General features: G+C 40.4%; 1 protein-coding gene across 1 annotated transcript in view; it reads left to right on the plus strand.

The window, feature by feature from the left end:
- Positions 1-24659, plus strand: part of si:dkey-237h12.3 (teneurin-3) — a 145524-nt gene that overhangs the window by 10169 nt on the left and 110696 nt on the right. Inside the window, exons 2-4 of the mRNA XM_040120290.1 lie at positions 2190-2666; positions 5514-5789; positions 10675-10684. Coding sequence (XP_039976224.1) covers positions 2396-2666; positions 5514-5789; positions 10675-10684 — 557 coding nt within the window. The 5' untranslated portion in view covers positions 2190-2395. The remainder of the gene's footprint in view (positions 1-2189; positions 2667-5513; positions 5790-10674; positions 10685-24659) is intronic.

Consider the following 24659-nt stretch of genomic DNA (forward strand, 5'->3'; position numbering starts at 1 on the left):
ATAGGGACGTTTACATGGCGACATGCCCGGTCACTCAGGGGTTTTTCTACCGATTAGGACACAAATCTAATTCTTCCTATAGTGGAGGCTTGTGGCTCAGTGGGTAGGACTTGTAGCATTAGCTGTTTTTCAGACAGCAAACCTCTTTACAAGTCCATAAAGAAGAGGGGGATCGTAATCAGGGAGGCTTCTGGGCGGCCTGCTTGCACTCATCCTTTACATTAATCTGCCAATCTGGACGGGTGTGTACTATTTCCTGAAAGTGATGAGATGTGAGTGAGATGTCCCGTGGCGTCGTAAAACAAGTGTGTGTGTGTGTGGGGGGGGTAGTGTTCAGAGTTGAGTGTCAGGGTTACAAGAGAGTGTGTCACTGATTGCATCTCAGCCCATCGGGGAACAGAATGTTATCCGGCAACTCTAAGAGAAAGGGGGGGAAAAAAAAAAAAAGTCAAAGACGCCTAGAAGAGCTCACAATTTTCATTATCCCTGCCTCCTGTACTCCGTCTGCGACTGCTTCAGTTTTTGGGGAAGCCTCTCCGGGGCTGGTGCTATCTTGCGGCGCGACAGTACACTATCCTGTCTTCACTGGAAGTTTTTGATGGTTGATGTGAAACGAAGTGGATCTCATTTGGGGAAAGAAGGAGTCTGATACTCTAGCCTTACAGCTCAGCCAAGAGAGAAATGAAAGTGCGATGTGTGTGACATTTGTGAATGTGTGGGTGTGTGTGTGTGTGTGTGTGTGTGTGTGTGTGTGTGTGTGTGTGTGTCAGCAGGCAGTGGAAAATGGCTAGTAATGAACACTTCTGACACACTGGAGCTCCCATCCACATTCCACTGAAGGTTTTTTTTTTTTTTTTTTTTCGCAGATTAGTCACATATTCACATTCCCCTTGTCCACATTTCAGAGCACCATCCCCACCTGTGGGAGAGTGTTCTTTGAATTTTCAACAAGTTAAGGACTTTAACACCGGCACATCCAATTTTTGTGAGTGCAGAGCCAAGTCGTGTTTTTAATGCGAGGCACATATTCGCTCTGTGCTGCGGTCAGAGAGGTCGGGTAGTACAACTGGGTCAGGGGCAGTGTCATCGAGTGATAAATCAAAAAGCAACGTACAGGTTTGCCTTTTGATAGAAATATGTCATATCACTAAAAATTGTGTGGATCGTCTACCTGCATACGGTATTAGCAAGCAAATGTAGAGTTTACTTGAGCTATGCAGTATTTTAAAGTGTCAGTTCACCCAAAAAAAACCCCCCAAAAACCAAAAAGTGTATTTTTTTCACTTACCTCTGGCGGTGTCCAGTCATGCAGGTAGTTTTCTTCTCATTTGCTCCGGCTAATCCACAGATCCCTATGAAAGCTGTTGACCGCATGTACTGTGGATTGTCTTGAGAACCGGGCCTCTGTTTCTGGAGAGACAAATTATGCTTTTCACCGCTCTGAGCACCTTGAACGAAGTTCCATTCACCTCCACTTGTGTTTGAACGGAGGCATGAATCTCATAGACATTTATCTCAAAACCTGGACAAATAGCTAGATACCACTTGAGGTAAGAGACAAATAGTGTTTTTTAATAAATCTTTTAAAAACCGCCTTAATACTATTTACTAATCCTTACCTTTTTTCACTATCACAAAAAATATATATAGTAGGTATGCATTTTTCATTGAAATATGTCCTCTTCCCGTCTTCATTGTTGCTCTGTGCAAATAATAGGACGCTGGGTCAACATGCATATCATGGGTCAAAATTATAAGTAATTTAACCAGCATTGACACTTACTGGATGTTAATTTTAGATCGTCTTCATTGGTGAATTAAACAACTTCCTCTAAAAAACTGAAAATGTTTAACTAAAAAGAGTAGTAGTGTGTGAAACTACCACTAGTAATTGTAAAACTGCTTTTGCTTGATGTGAAAAATGTGTGTCTGAAGGACAACTTTTAAAATCAACATAAGCCAGAACTTGGACTTGATTTATGAAAGCTCAAACAGAATAAAAAAAAGGCAGTCTTTTAAAGGGGGGAAGTCGTGTATGGCAAGAGTTCACGGGTGAGGTTTCAGGGATGGGGAGGTAGCGGTGGGGGTGGGGCAGCGAGAAGGGGATAAGTGTGTGCTTTTGAAGATGAAGCAGATGGATTAGTGTTATCTGAGCTCCTTGCTTCCTTTCCTCTTCTCTTTTTCTCTAGGTAGAGTGGGTGGAGGACTGACTGGACTGAAGAAGTGACGGTCAAAGGTTCAGAAGCGAGGAGGGGAGTTTGGGGAGAAATCCGCACAGGACGAGAATCATAACCAGAGGAAGAAAAGGAGGGGGTGAAAAGAGAGAAATAATCCAGCGGCAAGCGTCCCCGGGAGGAGAGCGTTGTTGGTGAAGGGGAGGGAGTATGCAGGCAGCATGGAACGGGTGAGGGAGCAGCGGCCTTTCTGCTCGCTGTCCAAGAGCCAGAGAGACAGAGAGAGGGCCTGCGAGAGAGATAAGGATCTGGAGCGTCGTTACACCGCCTCCTCGGCTGACCGCGAGGAGGGAGCCTGCCGCGTACCCACTCAGAAATCCTACAGCTCCAGCGAGACGCTCCAGGCCTTTGACCATGACCCTTCACGAATGCTGTTCGGAGGCAGAGTCAAAGAGATGGTCCACAAGGAAAGCGCAGAGTACAGCAGGCCAGGTTAGCAAGAGCCAATGTTTACTCGACTCGTTCCACAGTAGGATTGTTCAGATGACTCTCTATAGTATGAGCAAAGTTTGGCAGTTATGGGGGCTGCCACAGAAGTACAATACAGTTACGTTTAACTTTAACGCTCACATTATCAGAGTGTATCAGTTTGGTGACCTGGCTATAAAAAAGTAGGATTTTTAGTTTAAAAAAAAAAAAATCTCTGTATTAACTTCAAAACTGAATCGTATAGTCTTATTTTCCAAAATCAGAAGAAGAAAACTTTGTCGACGCATCTGAGATTCCAGTTTGTTAGACGTGCGTTAGTACAACAACCAATGAAATCCTTATATCCATTTTCATTTGCTGATGTTTAGCAGAGTGAAACGTCAACAGTAAATTAACATGGAATCCAGGATATTTTTGTTGTGTTTACTAAATTCTGCCATTTTACAGTTTTATCTTCTACTTAAGTCTGACAACAATTAACAGTATGATGCCAGTTTATTAGACAGTGGTAAACACAATTAAATATTGTCAGGCAAAAGCACAGTTTTGTTTTATTCTGGGTTTTATTTTTATATTTTTTTTGTATGGGGGGAGGGGAGCAAATCAGAAAACGGTTTGAGCTCCAGGGTTGAAAAAGAATATGAAGATTTCAAAAACATCATATAACTTATGAGCTTGTAACACCAACACAGTAACTTATAATGAGCCTTTAAAATGAAAAAAAGAAAAACTGTTAGAGCGAGTGGCCATGCTAAGTGGCTAACGTTAGGCTACTTACATGATTGAAACGATGAGCCGTGTTTGGGGACGGCGAATGATAGGTGAATGTTTGGCTACAGAGTTTGCGTGCCACCTTCCAGGGGTCGTCCTTTTACCCTCTCGAAATGGTAACCACAGGGACCAGCTGTGTGAACGATGTCTGTCCGCGACACACTGAGTGTCGCCCCCTTCTGCGGAGTTTGATTATTTATTTATTTTTTTTCCTGTGACCAGCCGACCAATCAAAGCTTGGTCGACTTAGACTCCTCTCACCGATTAACGTTTTGACGACTATTAGGGGGCAGCCCTGAAACTCACATGGGGTGTGATCCACTGGGCTACTCTGACCTTAATAGTCTTACCCTGCTGGACTCGGTTGGAAGGGAGAACGCTCGGTAAATAACCCTCTCCTTTAATTGGCTATTGAAAAGTGCCATAATTCCTGTAATTAAAAAGTTTGAGCAGTTTATTCTATTTTATGGCACTCCTTTGGCTCATGAGATTGCAATTAGAAAATCTATCCATTACTCCCTCACATTTTCTTGGTGCTAATTGGTGCCCATTTTAGAATTAATGGGATTATGATGAAGTTGTGGGAAGAATGCTAGTTTTCTCTATTTCTTTTTCAGTTCTGGGCATTCAGTGTTAACGACTGTTTCTTACATTGTCACAGTAAATTTGATTTGATGTGATTCATGCGGAAGTGGAACAAGAGCCTATTTTGTCCTAGATGAGTGTAGATACTATATCTGCTTATTGAGCTGTGTGTGTGTGCGTGTGTGTGTGTATATAATGTAAGGAAATATCTACATTTAAGGGTCATTTTAAATGGTATGGATTTTAATGTTAAGAAGTCTATTTTCTGGAGCATTTGAACATTATTAGACATTTTTATTTTCAGGCGTGTTACACTGGCTTTGAAAGGTTTTTTTGTTTTGTTTTGTTTTTTTTTGCAGTTTCCAACAACACAAAATATATTACAAAAGGACAAGGAAAGTATAAAATCCATTCACATTGTGACCTTGAATTTTAAATTAAATTAAGCTTTGATATCTACAGGTTATCATGGACATCTTTAGTTCTTGTGTGTTTTAACAATGTTGACGTGATTAACCTTGAAATTTTAGAAATTATTATTGATCAATAACCTTGCAAAACCAATGGTTTCCTATAACTGAATGAATAAATGGTAAATATTTATGTTTTCTGATCAGTTTACCTGAATGGCATTTATATCTAAAAAACATTCAAATAAAACAAGTAAAAAGGGAGGGATGGAATCGTTTTAGCTAAAATAATTTTAGTTTTAGGATAATTACGGAAATAAACGTGTTTGACATGGACTATGTTTGGTACTCACCATATAGCTAAAAAACATCATATCTGTACTATTTAATATAGGTTTTAAATGGACCATATTAAGTGAGTGGAAGAGATGAGAGAGATAAGAGAGAATATATCCTTATTAGTTCAGGGACTTCTTAATGAGGATAGCATGTGGTATTTTTGTTTATTGGCAATATACCTGTCTTTTGTGTTTAAAAAAAAAAAAAAAAAAAAACATTAAAAAAAAAAGCTACAGTGTGTCTGAACACATAGCCGGCTATTGTTTTATTTCCAGTCAACACCAGAGCCTCCAGTAATTACAAATGAAGAGAAAACAAAATTATGGTAATGATTTCCTGTGAAACGGGCTTTGTCTGAAACAGTTTCTGAAAACTATAAATAATAAATGGGGGGTATCATTTCCCTCTCATTTTTCATATTTGTAGATTAACCCAAGAACCATGATTTTAGTTGATCTTCTTCGGGTTTAAAAGTCTATTAAACCCATTTAATGTTAAAAATCTTATTTTATGACTTAAGAGATGGACTGTGATTTGAGTTAAAGAAAATGCTTTTGGGCATCGTGGTAAGTTGATGGGTGTTTAGTAGCTTGTACAGGCATTAATCAAACAGCCCCCTGCCCCTCCCCCAGGCTCACGGGTAAAATGTTTTTTTTTGGAAGGTTTTTTTTAAAGTAGCCCTGCTCTTGGCCATTAACCACGTTGTTGCTCGGTTTGTTAACTTTAAAACTTCTGTCATTCACAGGGCAGACATTTTCTCTGAGGCAGCTCGGGTTCTGTGAGCCATCGGCTCGCAGAGGCTTGGCGCTTTGCCCCGAGACAGGCCGCTCCCACCCACTCAGTAGCTACTCCAGAGGACCGGTCGCCACGGAAAACCATGAACCTGTATCACCGGAACGTACCATGACTCTTTGGGGAACGGGGGCAAAGTCTGGGCAGAATTCATGCCTCTCCAGTCGCTCCAACTCAGCGCTCACACTCACTGACACGGAAATGGACAATAAATCGGACAATGAAATGGGTGAGTGGGGCACACACCTCATTCTTTTATCTTTAAAAAAGCGCATTTGTTTGCGGCTCCTGCTTTCATTGTTTTTTCAAAGGGAAGGAATCACTATGTAGAAAAAGCAGCAGTAGGTTGGATTCTTGTTGGTGCTGGAGACAAGGCCCTGATTGGTGGAAGAAAGTGGATGCGCGATTGGTGGGGCTGGTATCTGGAGAGGCATTCGCAGCGGCCTTTCTTTGAATCAAAGGCACGGTTCCTTGTCGTATGCGGAAAAGAATTCGGCCTTCCAATTGAGTAGTTGCTAGTCACCTGGTCCGTCTCCACAGGAAGCCGAGGAGTTTGATAAAGTTTCCCCATGGGCTAGCGTATAATCAAAGATAGCTTTGTGGGAGATTTTGCTTAGAAATTCTGCAGTGGTTGACTGGGTGTGCACAATGGCTGATTAAATGGGTACAATGGTTTGAAGTGCAAATTTGATCATGCTGGAAACCTGAGATGGAGGATTAAGGTTCTCTATTTGTAAAGGGCAAATCATTGTTGCGTCAAATGGTGGCAATGTATATAAGACAGCTGCATATCTACATTGTTATTAATTTCACACTGTTTTAACATTTAATGCTTTCTTGTTTATTTTACCATAACTTCCGGAAAGGTTAGTTTGCATTTTGGAAAATTATTTATATCTCCTCTGCTTTACTTTAAAATAGCATTCATTGCTGCTTTTCAACAGTATTTCTTCTATCAGCACGTTTTTTTAAATATAAATGCATTGCATTTCTTCAGCCTATGCTTTAAGTCAGTAATATGTTTTTCACACCCCATTGACTTTACCCTCTCAGTTTCACATGTTTTAGTGTAAAGCTTTAAAATTCACTTTTCTGATGTTGAGTGCTGCTGACATTCATTCATTCATCCATCATTCATCATCATCATAGTGTGAGCCGTCGCTGTTATAAAACATCCAATGTAAACCTCCAATTATTTTTAAGACACCGATGATCTCAAAGAGTGGCACACAGTTATAAATAATCAGGGTTGATTACACTTTCCTGGCAAGAACATTTAAAGAGATGGTAAAATATAAAATGTCTTGCGTTCATGTGCTATCAATTTTTATTCTTAAAACTCTGCCTACATCCTGACATTTGAGACAAGTCATTTTCTTAATGGCAGTATTCATCACAGTGAGCTTGTCTCTTGGGTTGGGGGGGGGGGGCTGAGTAAGTCTTTTAACTTTTCAAAAGGCCATCAGAGTTCAAACCCCACGTATCTGTTCCAGTGTCTGGCGTCTGCTTTAGTCCCACACGCTGTATACATTCAGGAGTCACTAAAAGCTGAGCCTAACCGCCACGGGGTTGGGCCCAGCGTTTACCGTCCTCACCTCCTTAGCGCTCATCTCCAGTCGTTATCTGTTGCTGTACACGCTGAGCATGAAACCGCGTCGCATCAGTCATTGCTCCAACAACAAGACAAAGCAGAGTGTGCTTTTAAATGGGTTCTCTGTTGAGCTCCACTACCTGCCTTCCACCTCTAGAACTGCATGAGCGCACACACACACACACACACACACACACACACACACACACACACACACGCACACACACACACACACATCAGCCAATGCCTCTTTGGCATACCTTCTCTGGAGTTTCTTTGAGAAAATTTCAAGGAGCTGCTGTCGATTGGCTATAATTAGTTAGTTAAACGATCCCATCATTGTGTAAATTAGTTGCATTATAGAAAAAATAAAAAATACCTGCTAGATTATCCTACTGGCCACACATCTTAAAGCTACAAAAAGCAAAATCACCTCATTTATTTAAATGTATGTTGGTATGTTCCTGATGTTATTTCAATATGCTGAAACTGCTCTGTAGAGAGAACAGTGTGAGTTGTTGCGTGGTTTAAAATTCTAACCCCTTTTTTTGTTAAAACTATTTTTGGAGCTAAAGTCCCTTCTTATCATTTGGATTTTAACCTTGCCACTGCTCCACCTATATATATCTTGGTCTTTTATGTTGTCAGGAGGCATTGCACTTTTGACTTTCACTATTTAATGAAGCAGCTAAGAGAAATGACCCATCCAAAGGTTTCCATCAACTGAATATGCATGCAGAAGCTCCGACAAGGGGCCGTTCAGCCCCACTTATTCATAAATGAACTCCATATTTCATTCTAATTCGCTCTGTTCTACTGAGTGTTTGACACAGACAAGTACCAAAGCCCCAGCACATTTGCAGAGTGTGGCATCTGCAAATGCTAACGTCCGCGGTCCAGGCGAAAGAGGCCCACCTTTTAACGATGGAACCCGGAGTGGTCATCTGGTAGGTTTGCAGCTCTAAATGATCCACTTGGGGCCACAGATCACAGACTGAATAAGAGAGGTTGTTTTCCGAAGTGATGCATTTGAATTTTTGTAAATACCACTAACACTAACTGAAGTATATTTTTCAAAAGAGAGGACTCAACCAGTGAAAGAGCTTTCAGTTGAGTTCTGTGCCGATGATATTTTTTAGTACAACTTTTTAAAAATGTTCAATATGTGTATTTTTACTACTCTTGCATTATAATAATTATATATTTTTTAAAACCAAGCCTCTAAATGCAGGTGGCTCATAACATAACCAATTATATCAATCATAACAGATTATTTATGACACAACAAGAAGTTTTTGGATTTCAATGAATTTCAATGAAAAAGGGGAAAGAAGATATCTGCTAAGCAGCCTTCATTGATTTTGCACTTAAGATAATCCCCTGCCAGTGATAGAATACCTTTAAAACGAATTTGATTGATTAAAGTGTCCGTCTCATTGGGTTACTAGTTGTAAGAATGGCCATGTGATCCTAAGCGGTCCTTGCATATCTCAATAGAAGACAGCGTCCTGTTCCTACATAATATCTATTACATGACCGGTGTACATCGTATCTTGCTTTGCCCAAAGAACCAAAACTACACCTGCTAAAGACATTAATTTATCGTTAATTTCTCGTATTAAAAAGCACAGGAAATTCCTGATTTCACATGTGGAAAAGTCACATGCATTTTTTGTTATTTTCTGAAAATAATATGCTAAATCATTTTCCTTTTTAAATATCTGCGTGCCTACATTGATGTATTTGTATATACATTTAAAGGAAAAAACAAAACTACCCATGCTCTTTCTCCTCATGCAGAAATGATTTAATATCACCGCCTTTACCTGACAGTGATAGCTTGCCATACACAAAACACACACCCATGTATACATGCACACATATACGCACACTTTCTGTCTCATGTTAGAGTCGTGCTGTGACACAAGTACTATAAGTGGCACCCTGATTTAAAAAAAAAAAAAAAGAAAGAAAGAAATGTTTGCACTCAGCAGACTGAGTGAGACAAAACTGAGCTTTAAACAGTTTATTTTAATAGTTTGTTTAATCATTTTGAATTTTTTAAAGCTAGTTAACTGCTGGAGATTAGCATAGAAAAAGGTTATCTGATTAAGCCCCGTTCACATGGCAACAGTGTTATATAGACACTTCATGTGATTCATTAATTAATACATCTGCATTAGGTGAAATGCATCTAGATGGAGTGATAAAATTCCTTGAAATCATTGGTGCCCCATTTAAAGTTTTCCAAAATCATTTAATATAATTTATAACCTTATTTATATATATATAACGATGTAGATATTTATAGATATATCGATATATAGATAAATATAGATATAGATATAACGATATATAGATATATGTAAAATATTTCTATATTTTACATGTTTTTTTATTAGGGATAATAGAAATGCACATAGAGAAGCAAAGAATACAGAAGGAACAGATTTTTTAAACACTTATTACGGAAAGAACTACGAGACGAAATTGTTTTCAAAATTTCTGGCCTCAGTCTTTATTAAATCATTATTTGTGCTGGAAATTATAAATGTAAAAATTATACACACACTGGATTTGCATGGGTTAGAATGTGGGTCACTTGATGTCCCGGGGTACTTGAGTCTCACGTAAGCAGGACGTTGTCGGTGAACTGTGTGGAATTTTTTAAAATATTTTGGAAAATTGAAAATAGATAGTAGGATAAACCATGCCCTCAAATTCGAATTTTACATGGATGGAATGCACTTATATCAACCCATTATAATTTAAAATGCCTTAAATTTAGGATTTAAACCCTCAAACAGCACATGAACTCATCTTCATCTGTGCTGTACTCTGCCAGCTCTAGTGACAAACAATGAAAACAATTAATTTTAAATGAGGGCAGAAAATGTTCTCATTTCAAAAATCGAACAAATCCCCTTGTAAACTGAGGGGTAGAACTTTTCAACTGGAAAGCTACCTGCCCACTGCTAGTTCTTTACTGCAATGTATTTTAATGTTTTAATATTAAATTTTTATGGTTTAGGTTCAAGTGTTGCTGTGTAAATGTATAAATATTCATATTTTAGGACGTTAGGTCAACGAATAGCTGCCGTGTAAAAACGAACACAGCCATGGAGTTTTGTTTTTTTTTTCTCCCTAATGTTGACTGCGCCGACTTCAGAATCAATATTGTACTCCTCATAAAACATGAATGACTGCACGAAACAGAAACACAGCACGGCCCAGTTGAGTTGTATTCCTAATAGGGTGTGAAAAAGCTTGCACTGACTTGTTAGGTACTGCAGCTCCAGCACTGCAGTACCTTCTGACAGCTCTCCTCGGCTGTATAAAGCATCACACGTGGGGTTTATTGTTGGTGGGAGAGGCATGACGCCTGCTGACCCCTGGTTAGGAGAGAGGGACTTCCACTGCAATGCCTGTCATCCTTTGTAAAGAATCATCACTTGCTCTGGCCTGCGCCTTCTGTCCATTTTTTTGAGGAAAACAGTGTGTCCCTTTTGATGTTTTTATTGAGAACGGCCGGCGTGTGCGCACCGGTCCCTTGCGTGTCTTCGCTGCCGTGTTCATGTCCGGGCCCGTGGACAAGGGGGATGTGTCAAAAATAATTTCAGCTCGTCGAAGTCAGAAGTCTACACTGCAGTTGTACACATCTTACAGTGGAGTATGGCTCACGGATTCATTGTCTGAGCACTGCCAGAAAAGGTTAATTAAATCAGTAGAGGAGTCACAGCAAAGCGTGCTGTAGCACAGCAAGCACCAAAGGCTTTTTGGGTGGGAGTATGAAAGCATATCAGACACCCTCTAACATGCGTCTCTGTGTGCATGTATTCATGTTCTCTCACTCTGCGCGTCTCCCTCTCTTCTGTCTCACGCGGGCGCAGGCACGGTCGCGAATCTCCCTTTGTTTCTCGCACTTTACCGCTCCAAGATTGGAAAAACCGAGCCAAAGTACAGACAAAATACACACGTGCGCAAAAAACAGGCACGCAGGCCGGACGTCACGCCGACGACGCTGATACGCCATCTGTCAAACTCCCGTCTTAGATCTGCGCCTTGATTTGTGACAGTGGAATCAGCGTATTGATCGTTGCAGGCAGAAATCCTCCCTCACCACTTTCATAATTCAATATGGCACAAGCAGACCGCAACAAAGAATAAATAACATCAGAGAGGGTTTTTTTTTTTTTTTTTTTTGGTCAAAAGGGCTGCCCATCTGCGATGTTTTTTGAGGGACACTCCGTACCTGGCAGAAAAAAAACATTTCCATTATTTGTTAATAGGAGCTGGGAAGGTGTCTGAGCTTTATCTCGTGCCTCGTCAAAAAAGAGGAGGCACGCTCTGACTGCTGTCATTTATTGTCATCACTTCCCTGCCGGCTGACGCTGTCGCCAGTTAAGCGCTCGCATTGTTAGCACTCGGGCGACAGGGGGATGTGCAATAAGGCGGTGACATGCCGGGGTGTCAGCGGTTGCTGTGCTCATCAGCCCCGTGAAAATATTTCTATTTTGGAGTGGCTCGGAAGGCCCGGAGGACGTCACCGCCCTGTGTCCGTGGAGAGCAAAGGTCGGTGACATTTGGGGCTTCATCCAGGCAGATGACAAACTGACCACTCGCATGGGAATTTCGATTCGTCCATTTGTCTTTTTGGTGTACCCACAGTCTTGTGAACACATTAGCACGACAGCAACACATGCTGAAAAACTTTTCCACTCACACCACAGCTACCCCCTACAGAGTGGATGATCTGATTAGACTTTGGAGTGTCTTGCTGTATAAATTTGCATACTAATAAGGCAAAACAGATTTTCTTGATGCTACTCTATCCCTTTAATACAAAGATAGAGTTTGTACTAACATCGTCTATGTGAAGACATTTTTTTTTAGAAATATTTGCCATTAAAGTCTTAATTTTCATAACTTGTCCTTAGTGTGTGATGATGATTATGGTTTGATGTAAGGTATTTTCTTAAATACAGAATCTGGACATGGTGCAATGGATCTTTATTCTATTTGGAGGATTAGGGTTAGAGTTCAAATAGGGCTGGTCTTTTCAGAACCGATTATCACTCAATTTTATTTTCGATTGATCAATGAATCATTTAGTCTATTAAATGTGAGACAGTTGTGAAAAATGCCCATTATAACTTATCGGACCCCACGGTGGTCTCGCTCTGTCTGACTAACAGTCCAAAACCCAAAGATACTTGATTGAGGACGATATAAATCAGAAAAGCAGCAAATCCTTACTTTTAAGAAGCCTTCAGCCCTTTTTTTGCAACATAAATGACTTTGACGGTTTCTCTGTCATCAAAATGATCAATTTCCTTTACTTCCAGTAACAATTAATCAACACATTTTCGGAGAGTGTCACGTGGAGCACTTGTGTGTACAGTAGACAGAAGGCATTCGGTATTTGGGTTAATCTCTCAGGGTTAGTATTACATAGTCTGCAGAAATGCAGCTGCATCGTAAAAACTTCTAAACTCTATCCACCATCTATTTTCAGTCGCCTAATGGTTAAGTATCAACATTTGCCTCTCCGGCTTAAGTTTCACCCAGTTTTCCCAAGCAGCGCCGACAACTCTGTCTTAGCCCCCACTTGGCTCGGTCTAATCACTTGTGGGTGCCAGGCTGCAGGGCATGTTATTATGATTAGAAATCACTCTGCAGTTGTCGTTTATGAGGGCCACTATTTACCATCCTCAAGAGAAAATGGCTCATTTCATTTCATCGTACAGCTTAATTGAGTGATTGTGATGCCGCGCAATACAGAAATAGCCAGGAAGTCATTTTATACTCTATGAATATCAATGCAAGAAAACACGGATTAGCTTCTAGGTCCAGTTGTGTTGTTCATAATTACATGTGTGTCTGGTATCTCCTCGGCAATCAGGGACCATCAGTGTTTTTCTGAACCCAAGCATCCACCTTTACTTCCCCTGAGTAAAGGGGGATTTCTGGACTAGACATATAGGGAAAGGCGTACATTATACTGCATATATTGCTTGTCAAATGAATAATCAATAAATTATATCTTTTTTTTCCACTCACTGCAGCCCAAGTCAAAACCACATCACAGGTCTGACCGTAAAGTAAAAAAAACAATCTGTAATTGACAGACCGAAGTTTAGGACAGTCGAGATGTAGTATAGAAGTCTTTTTTCATTTCATATTGGCTGAAATGGATTTTCTTTCTTTTCCTTGAGCACTGCTGGATTCTCGACTGCCGTCCCCAGACCAGCACCAACCCAACAATCTATTTGGTTTAATGTCTTCTTTGTTTTACGATCTCCTTTCTCTCCCCTATCTTGGGACGCAGGAATACGGTGTTTGTTATATCTATTATCATTGTGCTGTGGCTTTGACCGTTGTGCTCCTCAGTGTTGGATGTTGGGAATCAAAACGGTGGAAGTCAAGGTTATGCTTCTGTTGTTGTCTCGTCTGAATGTAGAAGCGTCGCTGCTGTGCTTGTCGTACTCGTAGGATCATTTCATGTCACGCTTGCTTGTCTCATTCTAAACTGTGGGTTTAGAAAAAAGGTCTTTCATACATTGTTTTCAACATGTCCTTGAGCAAGACACTGACCGTACTGCAGGCAGTGGCTATGAATTGAGTTTAACATACGGCCAAACAATAAAACCACTTAAAACACTGGATTATGGAGCAGGTATTTAAAGCTGTAGGCTGCAATGGTGCTGATAAGCAATCTCAGGAGTGCATTAATTGTAAAACCAAAATGAAACCACACTCATCTAAACTCAAGCAAGTGACAAAGTATAATGAGGAAAATATGTGCAAAAATATATTGTCTTAATTGTGTTAGGCTGCTCTAATTTTCTTTTTGGCATAGGCAATTAAGAGCACATTTTAACAGCATATTATACCACTGGATCTTTTCATTGGCAGTGGAAATGTCTTTTATACACATGAATAAATGTTTCATTAAAAGGACTTGGCTTCAGTCAGGATTTCAGGGAGTTTTCATCATGTGGGCGTTTCATCTAGCTAGAATAATACCACAAATCAAAGGGGTTCAGTCTCAATTTATTTTTAGTTTATCGGGGAGTCTTGAATATTTCCTTTAGTTGGAAAGGTGAAGGATGTTGATGGAGGTTTGTACACAGGATGGAGTCTGGATGCCCCCCTCATATTTTAAAATCCTATATAGCTACTGTGTGCCCCTCTCACTTTATAGCTTCAGGTTTATTCTCCTGAACAGTGTCCTCTTGCCGTCACCACAGGCCAGATTGAAGATGATAAGAGTTGATAAAAATGTTAAGTTGTTTTAAAGGGTCATAGTACACTTAAAGTAGCAGGGAGGGTGACGGGCTTTTTTTACACTGTGTTTTGCTTCTTAGGCTATAGACACAGCATATGCAGCGTGAGAGGAAGACCTGCAGACACTTCCCAGGGCAATAAAATTCCTAATTTGCCTCCTAAGCGTGTTTTTTTTTTTAAATTTAATTCAATTTTTTTTATTTTTATTTTATTTTATATTAAACAGTCAATATTGTTTTTGGTGACTTTTTGGTGCTGCCATTGGGTCATTTCCTAATAAGTGTAAAGAAGCTTGACAACAGTCTGGCAGTGGCACACACACACTCACAAGTATGTATATTTATATATGTAGTTTATTTATTTTATTTTTTTTTGGTTTTTCATCTGTTTACTATTTTCATTATGATTGAGTTACTTAAGCATTAATTTTATTCCTTTTCGTATTTAACCTTGTAGATTAATGCCAAGAACACTTGCTAAAAATATCCATTAAAGTAGCATAATAAAAAAACATAAAATTCCCATTTTACAATCTAAAATTCACAGCCTTTTCCTGAAGATTTGTTCACTTGAGTTACTGTACACATTTTCCCAAGTGAAGCAATGTATTGATCAGATTTTTATGTCATGTTATGTTGTTTTAAAGACATTATAGAAAGTGTGTGCCTCTGCCACACAGATAAAACAACAATTAAGAGTGGCATAAAAAATGGCTATAAAATCTGGTCTAGACGCCTTACTGCCGGCATGGGACATTTGTGGCTGAAGCAAATTAAGATTTTGATAGTACCAATATTTTGAGATTTACTTTTTAATGTTTTGTTTAAGCAGTCTAGCAGACACCACTCACGCACCGCAGAAAATACGGTAAGTAGGCTGCTGATGAGACACCCCGATGGTTCATCCAGGAGACAAGGGTAGGGGGCGGGGTAATCTAACACCCCATAGGATTACTTCATGCTCACGGCTTTCTCCACACGTCATTCCCCTTTCCGTCACCCTTTATTTATGGCCACTGACCTATGAGAGAAACGCCCTAAAATTACTCACTCATTGATATTTGCTTGAAATCTTGGCAGTTCTTCTCACTGGAGCAACAGCATCAAATCACCTTGTAACCTGTTTAGGTGATGGGATTTTAAATATATTAGCCTAATGTCTCTGCCCTCAAAAATTTTAAGTAGGTTATTCAAACTTAAAATTGTTTATACAACAGGATAAAACAGATAAGTATTCCCTCAGTAGGAGGGGGGGGGGTTCAGGCCATTTTGCTTTTCAAGGGAAAAAAGGCCCAAGCTCTAAAGGACACTCTTAGGCATTAAAGAAGGACTTAGAGCGCTGATTGGAAAGAAGGTGATGGCACAATGAAATCTAGGGGAACACACACACACACACACTCCAACACCTACACGCACTTCCTTTCCTTAAGGGAGAAAGGTCAGTTTCCAGAGGAGGAAATGGTGAGCCATTGTTATGATTGATCACATGGCAAGGTCCAGGGAGGACGCAGTGTCACTTTCATTGTCAAACTCATTATACCACAGAAGAAGACCCCCCCCCCCCATGTCCTTTCTCCCCAGCACTCATGGGAAGAAACCTGCATGCAGGCACATCAAACTGGCAAGCCAAGTGAAATATGCTGAACACACGCAATATTTTCACTAGCTACATTGGGAAATTGAATAATTCTGCAACAAGAGAGGAGCAGTTGAATATACAGAAAAAGAGAAAGCCTTTCAGTTAGAGGTGCAGCAGTTCTCACTTGGACTATTAGCAGTATTAACAATCTACTTACAGTCGACAACGAGGAGAACGGCCAAATCAATTAAAATATAACAAAAGTGAAGTCTTGTAGCCAAAGGCAGCATGCAAGAGGTTTGGAAGGATATTCTAGTCCTGATTAAAAATGAATGGTATTAGAATTCATAAAGCTTTCTGGCCAGGTGCCCAGAGCGAAGCATCCTGAAACTGTGGTCACTTCAGAGGCAGAGGAAAGGCATTAGGTATCCGGGCTATGAAGGGATGCTCAAGTAACAGACTGTTCTCAGTTCAATTCATCTATTCACCGATGCAAACCTAAGCACTTTGCAGATATAGATTTGAGGCCAACGATTGATATTGTATACCATGTAAACTGATTCATGCTCAAAGAAACAAAACATACTCTCTTGTAAAAGGGTCTCTTCTTCATATCCTGCCTTGACTTAAACGAGCTGGGCCTTTTATCTCGCTTGAACACAACCCAACACCAACAAACAGAACATGAAACAGAATCCTTAATTCAGTTGACAAATCTTATTTTACCTCAAAAAGCACTTCTCAATATTACACTCCTGGCCCTGGAATAGCCACAATTGTGGTTTGCATAATAAAATTACTGATGAATCAGTATGGAGTTAACATCATCCGCTCATCTTGCTTTACATTAGCCATTTGTGATTTGAGAATACACGATTGGATTAGGGCTGATTTAAAAGGTTAACTGTAATGTAAACATTTTTGAAATAAAGCTCACTTTAATCACAAATCGCATTATGCATGTTGTTTCAACCATAGATCTCCTTTTAGATATTACTTTCGGGTCTTGGGTTTTTGTCATCTCCAGATCAAAATAAATACTGTACAAAGAAAGTATACTAAAAAAAAAAAAAGAAATAACTGATCTTTGCTACTAAGTACATAATCCAGGTTATAAAAAGGCAATGAGCTGTTCATTCCTAACTTCCAGACACGCCTTGTTTTGGATTGTTTCGCCTCCGTGGTATTGATCCTGCCTAAGGGCTTCCAAGAGAGGTGAGGGCTGTCACTGCCAGGAGTAGAGGTCACTCAGATAAATTGGCCAGGTTGGCTTTTATCAGCTCCAGGGTCATAGCCCATTCATCTTATTAGACCGATGTATCCTTTTAGAGGCCTCAGCAGTAGGATTAGACAATAGAGCAGCACCAGGGCATTAGATGACAGACCATTTGGCAAATAGGTTAGAGCAGTTTCCACCTATTGTCTTTTTCCACGTTACCCGAAGGAGCCGTCTGCAGAGTTTTGCATGGCAGCTCTAAAGGTTGGTGGGGTTGAAAAGAGGGATTCACAATAGGCGGGAACAGGCTGAGTGATTGTCTGAAGAATGTCTTTACAAAGCAAATACAGCAAACCGGTATTGTAACATACAAATGTCCAATCTGACTTTTGTCAAAGGTTATCCTGTATGTCATTATGTTTTCAGTCTTGGAAGATATTTTTCACCTGAAACAACAATAACCATTTTAAAGTAAATTCAACCTATTTGTCCATGTTGTTTTTTAGGTTTTTTTTTTTGTTTGTTTGTTTTTTTACATTTTCTGTACCCATTTATTATCTTACTGACAAACTCACTTAATCTTCATCCAGAAAGAGCTGGAATCTCCAAAGTTTGATCTGATGCCTCACTCATCTCTTTGATATCATATGCTATAAAGTGATCAGACAGGCCAGCTGGGCAAACACGAGCTTGCTGTCTACTGTTTGCTTATGTCATGTTACATGATTTCTGCGTGTTGAATCTCATATTAGCTGCCATTTGGAGCTGCCACCGTGCAAAGTTGCCTTCTCCAGATTCAAGACAATTTAAATGGCCATGTAAGAACGTTGAAATAATGGTGATTACTCCCATTGGTTTGCGGCATACGTCACGTCACTCACTACGTCATGTCACTCAAGGAAATGCTTAATCCAGTGGAATCCCATTGGAACAAAGAGGAGCCATCACTCCGCATCAGTGTATTGTTTCTGCTTGTTTGAAAATACAGTGTAAACAGTGACTAAATACATGATGACACAAGTTGTCAAAATAGACATATTGAAGCTGTATTGAGCTGTTTATGAAGACTGCTCACTGAGTCCCCCCAATAATAGCTACAACGGCAAGTCTGAGCCCTTCAATCATTACTGCAGCATACCCTTTACATCTGGTATATTTAATACATTGTTGAAGAAACCCAAACGTGGTGTCAAGATGACACACACAACACAGTACTCCAGTAATTGGATGCCCATCCTCCCTCTGTCGGCCCCCCACCCACCCACCCCCCCGCTCCTCACTATTGTTGAGAGAAAAATGTGTTGGCTCTAATTTAAAATCAGCCTCTGACGCTCCTCGCTACACTTACCAAAAACACTGAATTACATTGACATTTTTCACTATAATGGTGGTACTGTGAAATCTCTTTCTCTATTAGCCTTTTTGTAAAGATGTAGCAGTAAGGGGTAATTTAACATGAATTATAAGATGGTGATGATTAAAGTAATTTTTGGCAAAGGGTTGGCAAAACTATTCGGTTACTTAAATAGTTTTTCAGGATGAAAGCTGACCCTAATCAAAGCTCACCACTGCCTCAACAAATCATCAAACATCTTCCAATCATAAACATAGACTTTAATGGTCCAAACCACCTCTTTACTGCCCACCTTTGACCCCGTTCCATAGAGTAATCTTCTTTTTGTTTTTCTTGTCGTTGTTTTCCTTCTTAGGCAGCATTTCACTGAAGCTGGTTGTTTTCATATCACTTGAAGAGGCACTATGGGACAGTCGGGCTTCTAGAGGAGTTTCTCTTGGAGTTTGCTCTTGAAAGAAGTATGAGGATGACATTTGGGACTTCATTAAAACAGTTTGAGAGAGAATTTTTCTTCCACCCTCTGCTGCGTGACACAGTATATTTACCACGGCAAGAGAATATTACTCACAAATAATCCACAGCCGCAGTCTGCCTCGTGCAGAAGCCATTTTGCATCTTAGATAACGCGATGGCTATGTGACTGATGACTCGCTCTGTAACATATTAAATCATCTTGTCATCCTGTCTGTGCCTATCATATTTCCATAGAACACAACATTCTTCGTCATTTATGTTTGAAGATATGTTGCGTGGTTAGATTACATGGAAAAATGCTTTGATGATTGCTTTGAGGAATTCGATAAGGGTGTTTGCGGTCAGGACTGACTATGAAAATGGTATGTACACCAATTCCGACAAGGGATTACTTGCTTCCTTCTTTATTTTTTTATACGGGTAGGGAGTCAGTTCCTCGGCTCTTTACACTGTAAGATAAAAAGGATTTTGTCTACACCCTTGTAAATTGAGATGGTGTATCAGATGTTTCTACAGTTCTTGGTGGCAGTATTGCTATGACCCATATGCATAGTTTCCCACATCCTTACGAAAGCCGAATGAAAGTACAATATTAGCTAGAAAATTGAACAATATGCTATTACGTCCTTGGCGACAACTTCAGTTGAACGAAGAGCTCTTAGATTATCTTGGAGCAGTACTTTTACTCTCTATTATACTCCATGAACAACATTCATTTCACCACTGGCTGCCTACCAGGGTGGCCATATTCTCTCCATCATTTAGTTTGTAGATGTTAGTGTTACATGCACCAGGTGCTGGCTGACAACTAAATGAATAATGTGTCTGGTAGAGGGGAAACTCAGTCAGGGGAAGCCCATTCCCTGGACTCTCCATTAATATCACAGTCCACTCTTTCAGGGGATACTGCTGACATTTTGCTCTCTGTGTAATAGAGACCTAACCTTTAAGCACTGTAAGGAAGGAGTCATTTTTCATAATCTGCTGTCCATTTTGGAGAATTCCCCAACTACTGCCTTCTATGCATCTGTCCTCATTACCGTCCTATTGTTTTATATTTTTGATTTCCATTTAGGGATGTGCGGCCTTCATCATTTGTTTTTCGGGCTACAAATGTATAAAATTAAACCGAAATTGCGGCTCTGTCACACTTTCCCGAAAATACTATACCTATTGCTCAATTTAGTGTAATACATGAGACAGATTTTACAGTGCGAGCCAGGCCAAAGTTGATGACTTGAATAGATGATCAGAGTGCACATTTTGTTGTGTCCAAGTCTGCCTTAATTCCTTAAATCCAGACTCAAGCGTTAAGCCACCAAAAGAAAAACTGGCAGATCCCTTGTGTCCTTCTTCAAGCCGGGCAGGCTGAAGGAAAGTCATTGTTTAAGCAGCTGGTAGTGATGATTAGCCACAATCTAGGGGATCGACTGCACATCGGTCAAATGAGTCGACATCCTCAAAGGGAGAGATGGCCCACTGTCCCAGCCACGCATACTGAGCAGATTGATTGTGTTTCCTGCAGAGATTTAAGGGAAATCTTTGATGTGTGCATGGTAATAATGTGGACATTGCCGTGAAATGCAAAGCAACTACCTCTGAGTTCAAGAGCTGGAGCTTTTTTTTTTTTTTTTTTTTTTGATAAAAATCTTCATATAAAAGATAATTTAACTATGTGACACAATGCAAGACTATTAATGTACATATTCATAGTATATTATCTCATATCTGATGACCAGCCTTACTCTACCTCTACATCACAATACTCCCTTTAAAAGTTCTTGGCCCATTACACACTACACGACCCGTACACATTTTCATGAGGGCTCTAATGTCACCAAAAACAATTATAATAATTATAGCCCTTCGTCTGCGTTGTGAGGGTTCAACCCCTGCCTTGCCCTCTAACATAAAACAAAAATGGCTGACAACATACTATAAGTGGGCACAGAATCAGTCAGTGACTTAAAATAATAAACATTTTTTGAGAATTTCATGCTTTTAAACATTAGCATACAGTCACCATTAGATACTGGGGAGCTGCTGCTGATGGGGAAATTTTGTCAGTGCATTTTTTTACAGCGGCTACATGTGATCATAATGTGGTAATTGGATAGCTCATTTATTTCACTTAGGTCTAACTGGAGGTCTCCATGCTAAAATTAATTTTGCATGGAAACATACCTTTGACATGACTGATGATTTGCACAAAGGTTTCAGGTTTTGCTGTGTACTGTATATTAGGTTGATGACACACTCACTGTAAGCTATTACTCAGCACAGTCTTTTATTTTAGTAGCAGAATAATACTGTGGACACCGTGATTTGTGTAATTAAAGCCAATGCTAAAAAAGTCCAATGAAAGAAGCACCCACTGGCACCGTGCTTGGAAATATTCCACTCATTTGCTCTGACTTTACTGGAAATAGCCTTTATTATAGAAACAATGATAGAATCCAGTAAATCAGGGAAAAGTATAGGGTGTGTAGTGTTGCCATCAATAATAGATTGGAAACAAGTCGGCACTGATGGAACCTGAGGCCTTTCCTTTGTGGAGGTCTTAGTGCCGTAGCGGTGCATGTGAATAATGCATAGTCCCAGATAGACTCCAGCTCCCTCTCTAGCCCTTCCACTCACTGGCTGCCTGGCTTGCAGGCTGGGGCGCCACTTTTCCCCAGCAGTGATTGGCTGTGCCTTTAGGGCAGTGGAGGAGATGGGAAATCACCTGCCCCATTTAGCCGTGCTGTGCTAGCTGCCTCGGTTCCCCACTGTTCAGACCTTTGTGTCTGCTGCTGGCACTCGACATTAGGACCTCTGGTTAACTTTAGTCAGGGATGCAGCGGCACAGAGCTGTCATTTGGATACTTATTATCACTCCAGACTTTTTTGAAAAGTAAATCTGCTGCACAGCTGCACTCCCAAGGTTCTTTTTCTATTTTTTACCCCTTTCTTTTTCCCCAACAGAGCAGGCATTGTGATTGGCAGCGATGCAGCTCTTCCACAATAATGGTTGTAGCTTCTGCTTTTCCTTCGATGCTACACACCCTGATCCCCCCCGCCGAACCACCCACCATCGCCCTTTTCACTGTCTTTTTTTTTTTTTTTTGTTTTGCTAGTTTTCTTTCACTCACTGACGTATGGTGCTGGTGTGGGAAGCATCGACCGTATTCTCAGTGATCCAGCCTTGAGAACCAAGGGGGCTCTCGGCGTCCTCTCACGCAGGGGTCTCGGTGGGGAGTCCACTGAAGTTGGGCACCCAGTCCAGCCCCCCATGGAGTGAGAGCCTGGCTGCAGCACCACATAATCCATATTCTAAAGGCCAGCTGGACTGAGACCATGGAGCACAAGGAGAGCAAAAAGACCTACAACCCCCGCCCACATCCCACTCCCCGGTAACTGAGTACCTCAGACAGCTTTGGCATGTCAAAAATGAAACTGGGCTGAATAGCCATCATTTAGCAACAGCTCTTTAGTGGAAATAAGAGTCCATTTTCCCCCTTAAGCTGGAGAATTAAGCAAATTATGTGAAGAGGATCCCGGCCCGTCTCCCATATTGTTTACTCGGGTGAAATTTACTGCAGCATCTCTGCCATTGCGAATACCATTTTTTCCCTCCTTCTCCCGCCCTCTTTGTTCGTACATGGTATTGTAGTGAAATGAGCTAGTTGGCTGTAGGTGGTTCAGTATCCGGGGCAGCTATAGGAGTAATACTGCTTTGACAGTGGATGGATAAACTTCGACGGGTGACTGTCTAAAGGCAGATATTTCAGCAGATGAGCAGATTTATTCCCTGAACAGACCAAAGAGAAAGCCCACTACCTCTTCAGCTGCTGCCGCGTACAGTTCTAGCCCCAATTACTGTGCTCCTAACAAGCCCTCTGTACACATTCACATTGTACACAATATTCCCATTGTGCCCTGCTGTACAAATACTGTATTGTATTATATCTCGACTCTGTTGTAGGTTATCGTCAAATATACAGTGCTGAAATCTGATAAATGCACATTTGTCTCGTAATGGGATATTGTGGATAAGGCAATAACTTGCCCACGTGACTGTGTCTAGTTTTAATTCTAGCACCTCACCAAGGAAGACCCTGTGGGAATTAATAATGAGGCCGTTCGTTATTCCCAAAAGAACAGAAATCGACATCATCTCCAAGGTGTTCTGAAGTGACTAATGTAGAAATCCTTCCATCTTAAAAATAGCCTGTCCTACACCAGGTCTCGAATACTGTCTCTTCAGGATGGATGATGAATGTAATAATTTGGGCCGCTCAATATGAATTTCACTCAAGGTGGACGGAACTGGGGCACTCCTGGATTACAAGGACCGCAGTCCAAACTTGTACCACATTTCCCCACTCGAGCCTACAGGCGTGACCAAGCTCTTTGAGTCAACGTGTGGTTGCGCGGGGAAAATGTCAAAGAAGCACTCCCTTGTACTCAGCCCCAGAGGCATCACTTTTGATGTCCACCTTCAAAGGAGTCTTATCAGTCCTTTGCTGTTTTAGCTGTTGCTCATTAATGAAAGCAGAGTATTACAGACTGATACATGATAAATTATAAAAATTAAATGCCCAATTGATTCAGCAAAATGAGATATGATGCACTGTGTGACTTATTAGACTTCTTCTATGAGACAAGAGGTAGTTTACTGAATGGATACATTTTAAGTCAACATTTAGTTATTATTTATTATTTAGTTGGACAGGTATGTTTTTTTTGTTGTTGTTTTTTTTAGGAACTGGGAAACCAGCACTGATTTTGATATTACAAATAAACAGACAGGTAGATATCTGTAGGTAGATAGAAACACTACGTATGATAGGTGTATAAGAGAAAATGTGCAACTCGAATTTTCTCAAGGCAAGGAAAATTTATTTAGCACATTTCATACCCTGAGGCAACCCAAAGTTCTTAGGAGTACACAGGCAGAGGTAGCTCAAAGTGCACATTTTTTTGCAGTAGGAGAATTATACAAATTCACTATTTATGAGCAACTAAGGTTGTTTATATAGACAAAAAAAACACATAATGAATTTTAATTATAGTATAATATCTTGCAACGCCTACAGTATCTTTGAATGTACAGTCACATGAATGATCAAATCATTTTATCTGCACTTTTATACAGAAAGTGAAACAGATATCAATTCAGTTGGCAATATATTGTCATTAGAGAACTTTTTAGACTCACAAATTACCGCTTGTGCTAGAGGGCACTATTATTCGGCATTTCAACAGAGAGAGCTGCATCTTCCACTGACACAATCAGCCTAAATATTCAACAACTTATTGATCCAAATTCACTGTAGTTAAAGTGCCCCCCCAGATTGTATACATGAAATTCTAGTCACGAGGATTCCCGCACACTCTGTGAAAACAGCTGTGTCTGTGACTGTGAGGGAACTTTCTGAGGCTTGAAAAAAATGACCCTGGCGACATTGTTGGGGTTAACTTGTTTTGGGCCTCAGACCTACCATTTGTAACGGAAAACCTGCGTTACAAACTGGAGGTTAGTGGTTCAGAGGACAGGGAGGGTCTAACGAAGGACTGTAGGATACCTTGTTTTTGAAGCTTGACCCATAGAAGAGAC

This window comes from Xiphias gladius, chromosome 23 (genome assembly GCF_016859285.1).
Source record: "Xiphias gladius isolate SHS-SW01 ecotype Sanya breed wild chromosome 23, ASM1685928v1, whole genome shotgun sequence".
Taxonomy (NCBI): domain Eukaryota; kingdom Metazoa; phylum Chordata; class Actinopteri; order Istiophoriformes; family Xiphiidae; genus Xiphias; species Xiphias gladius.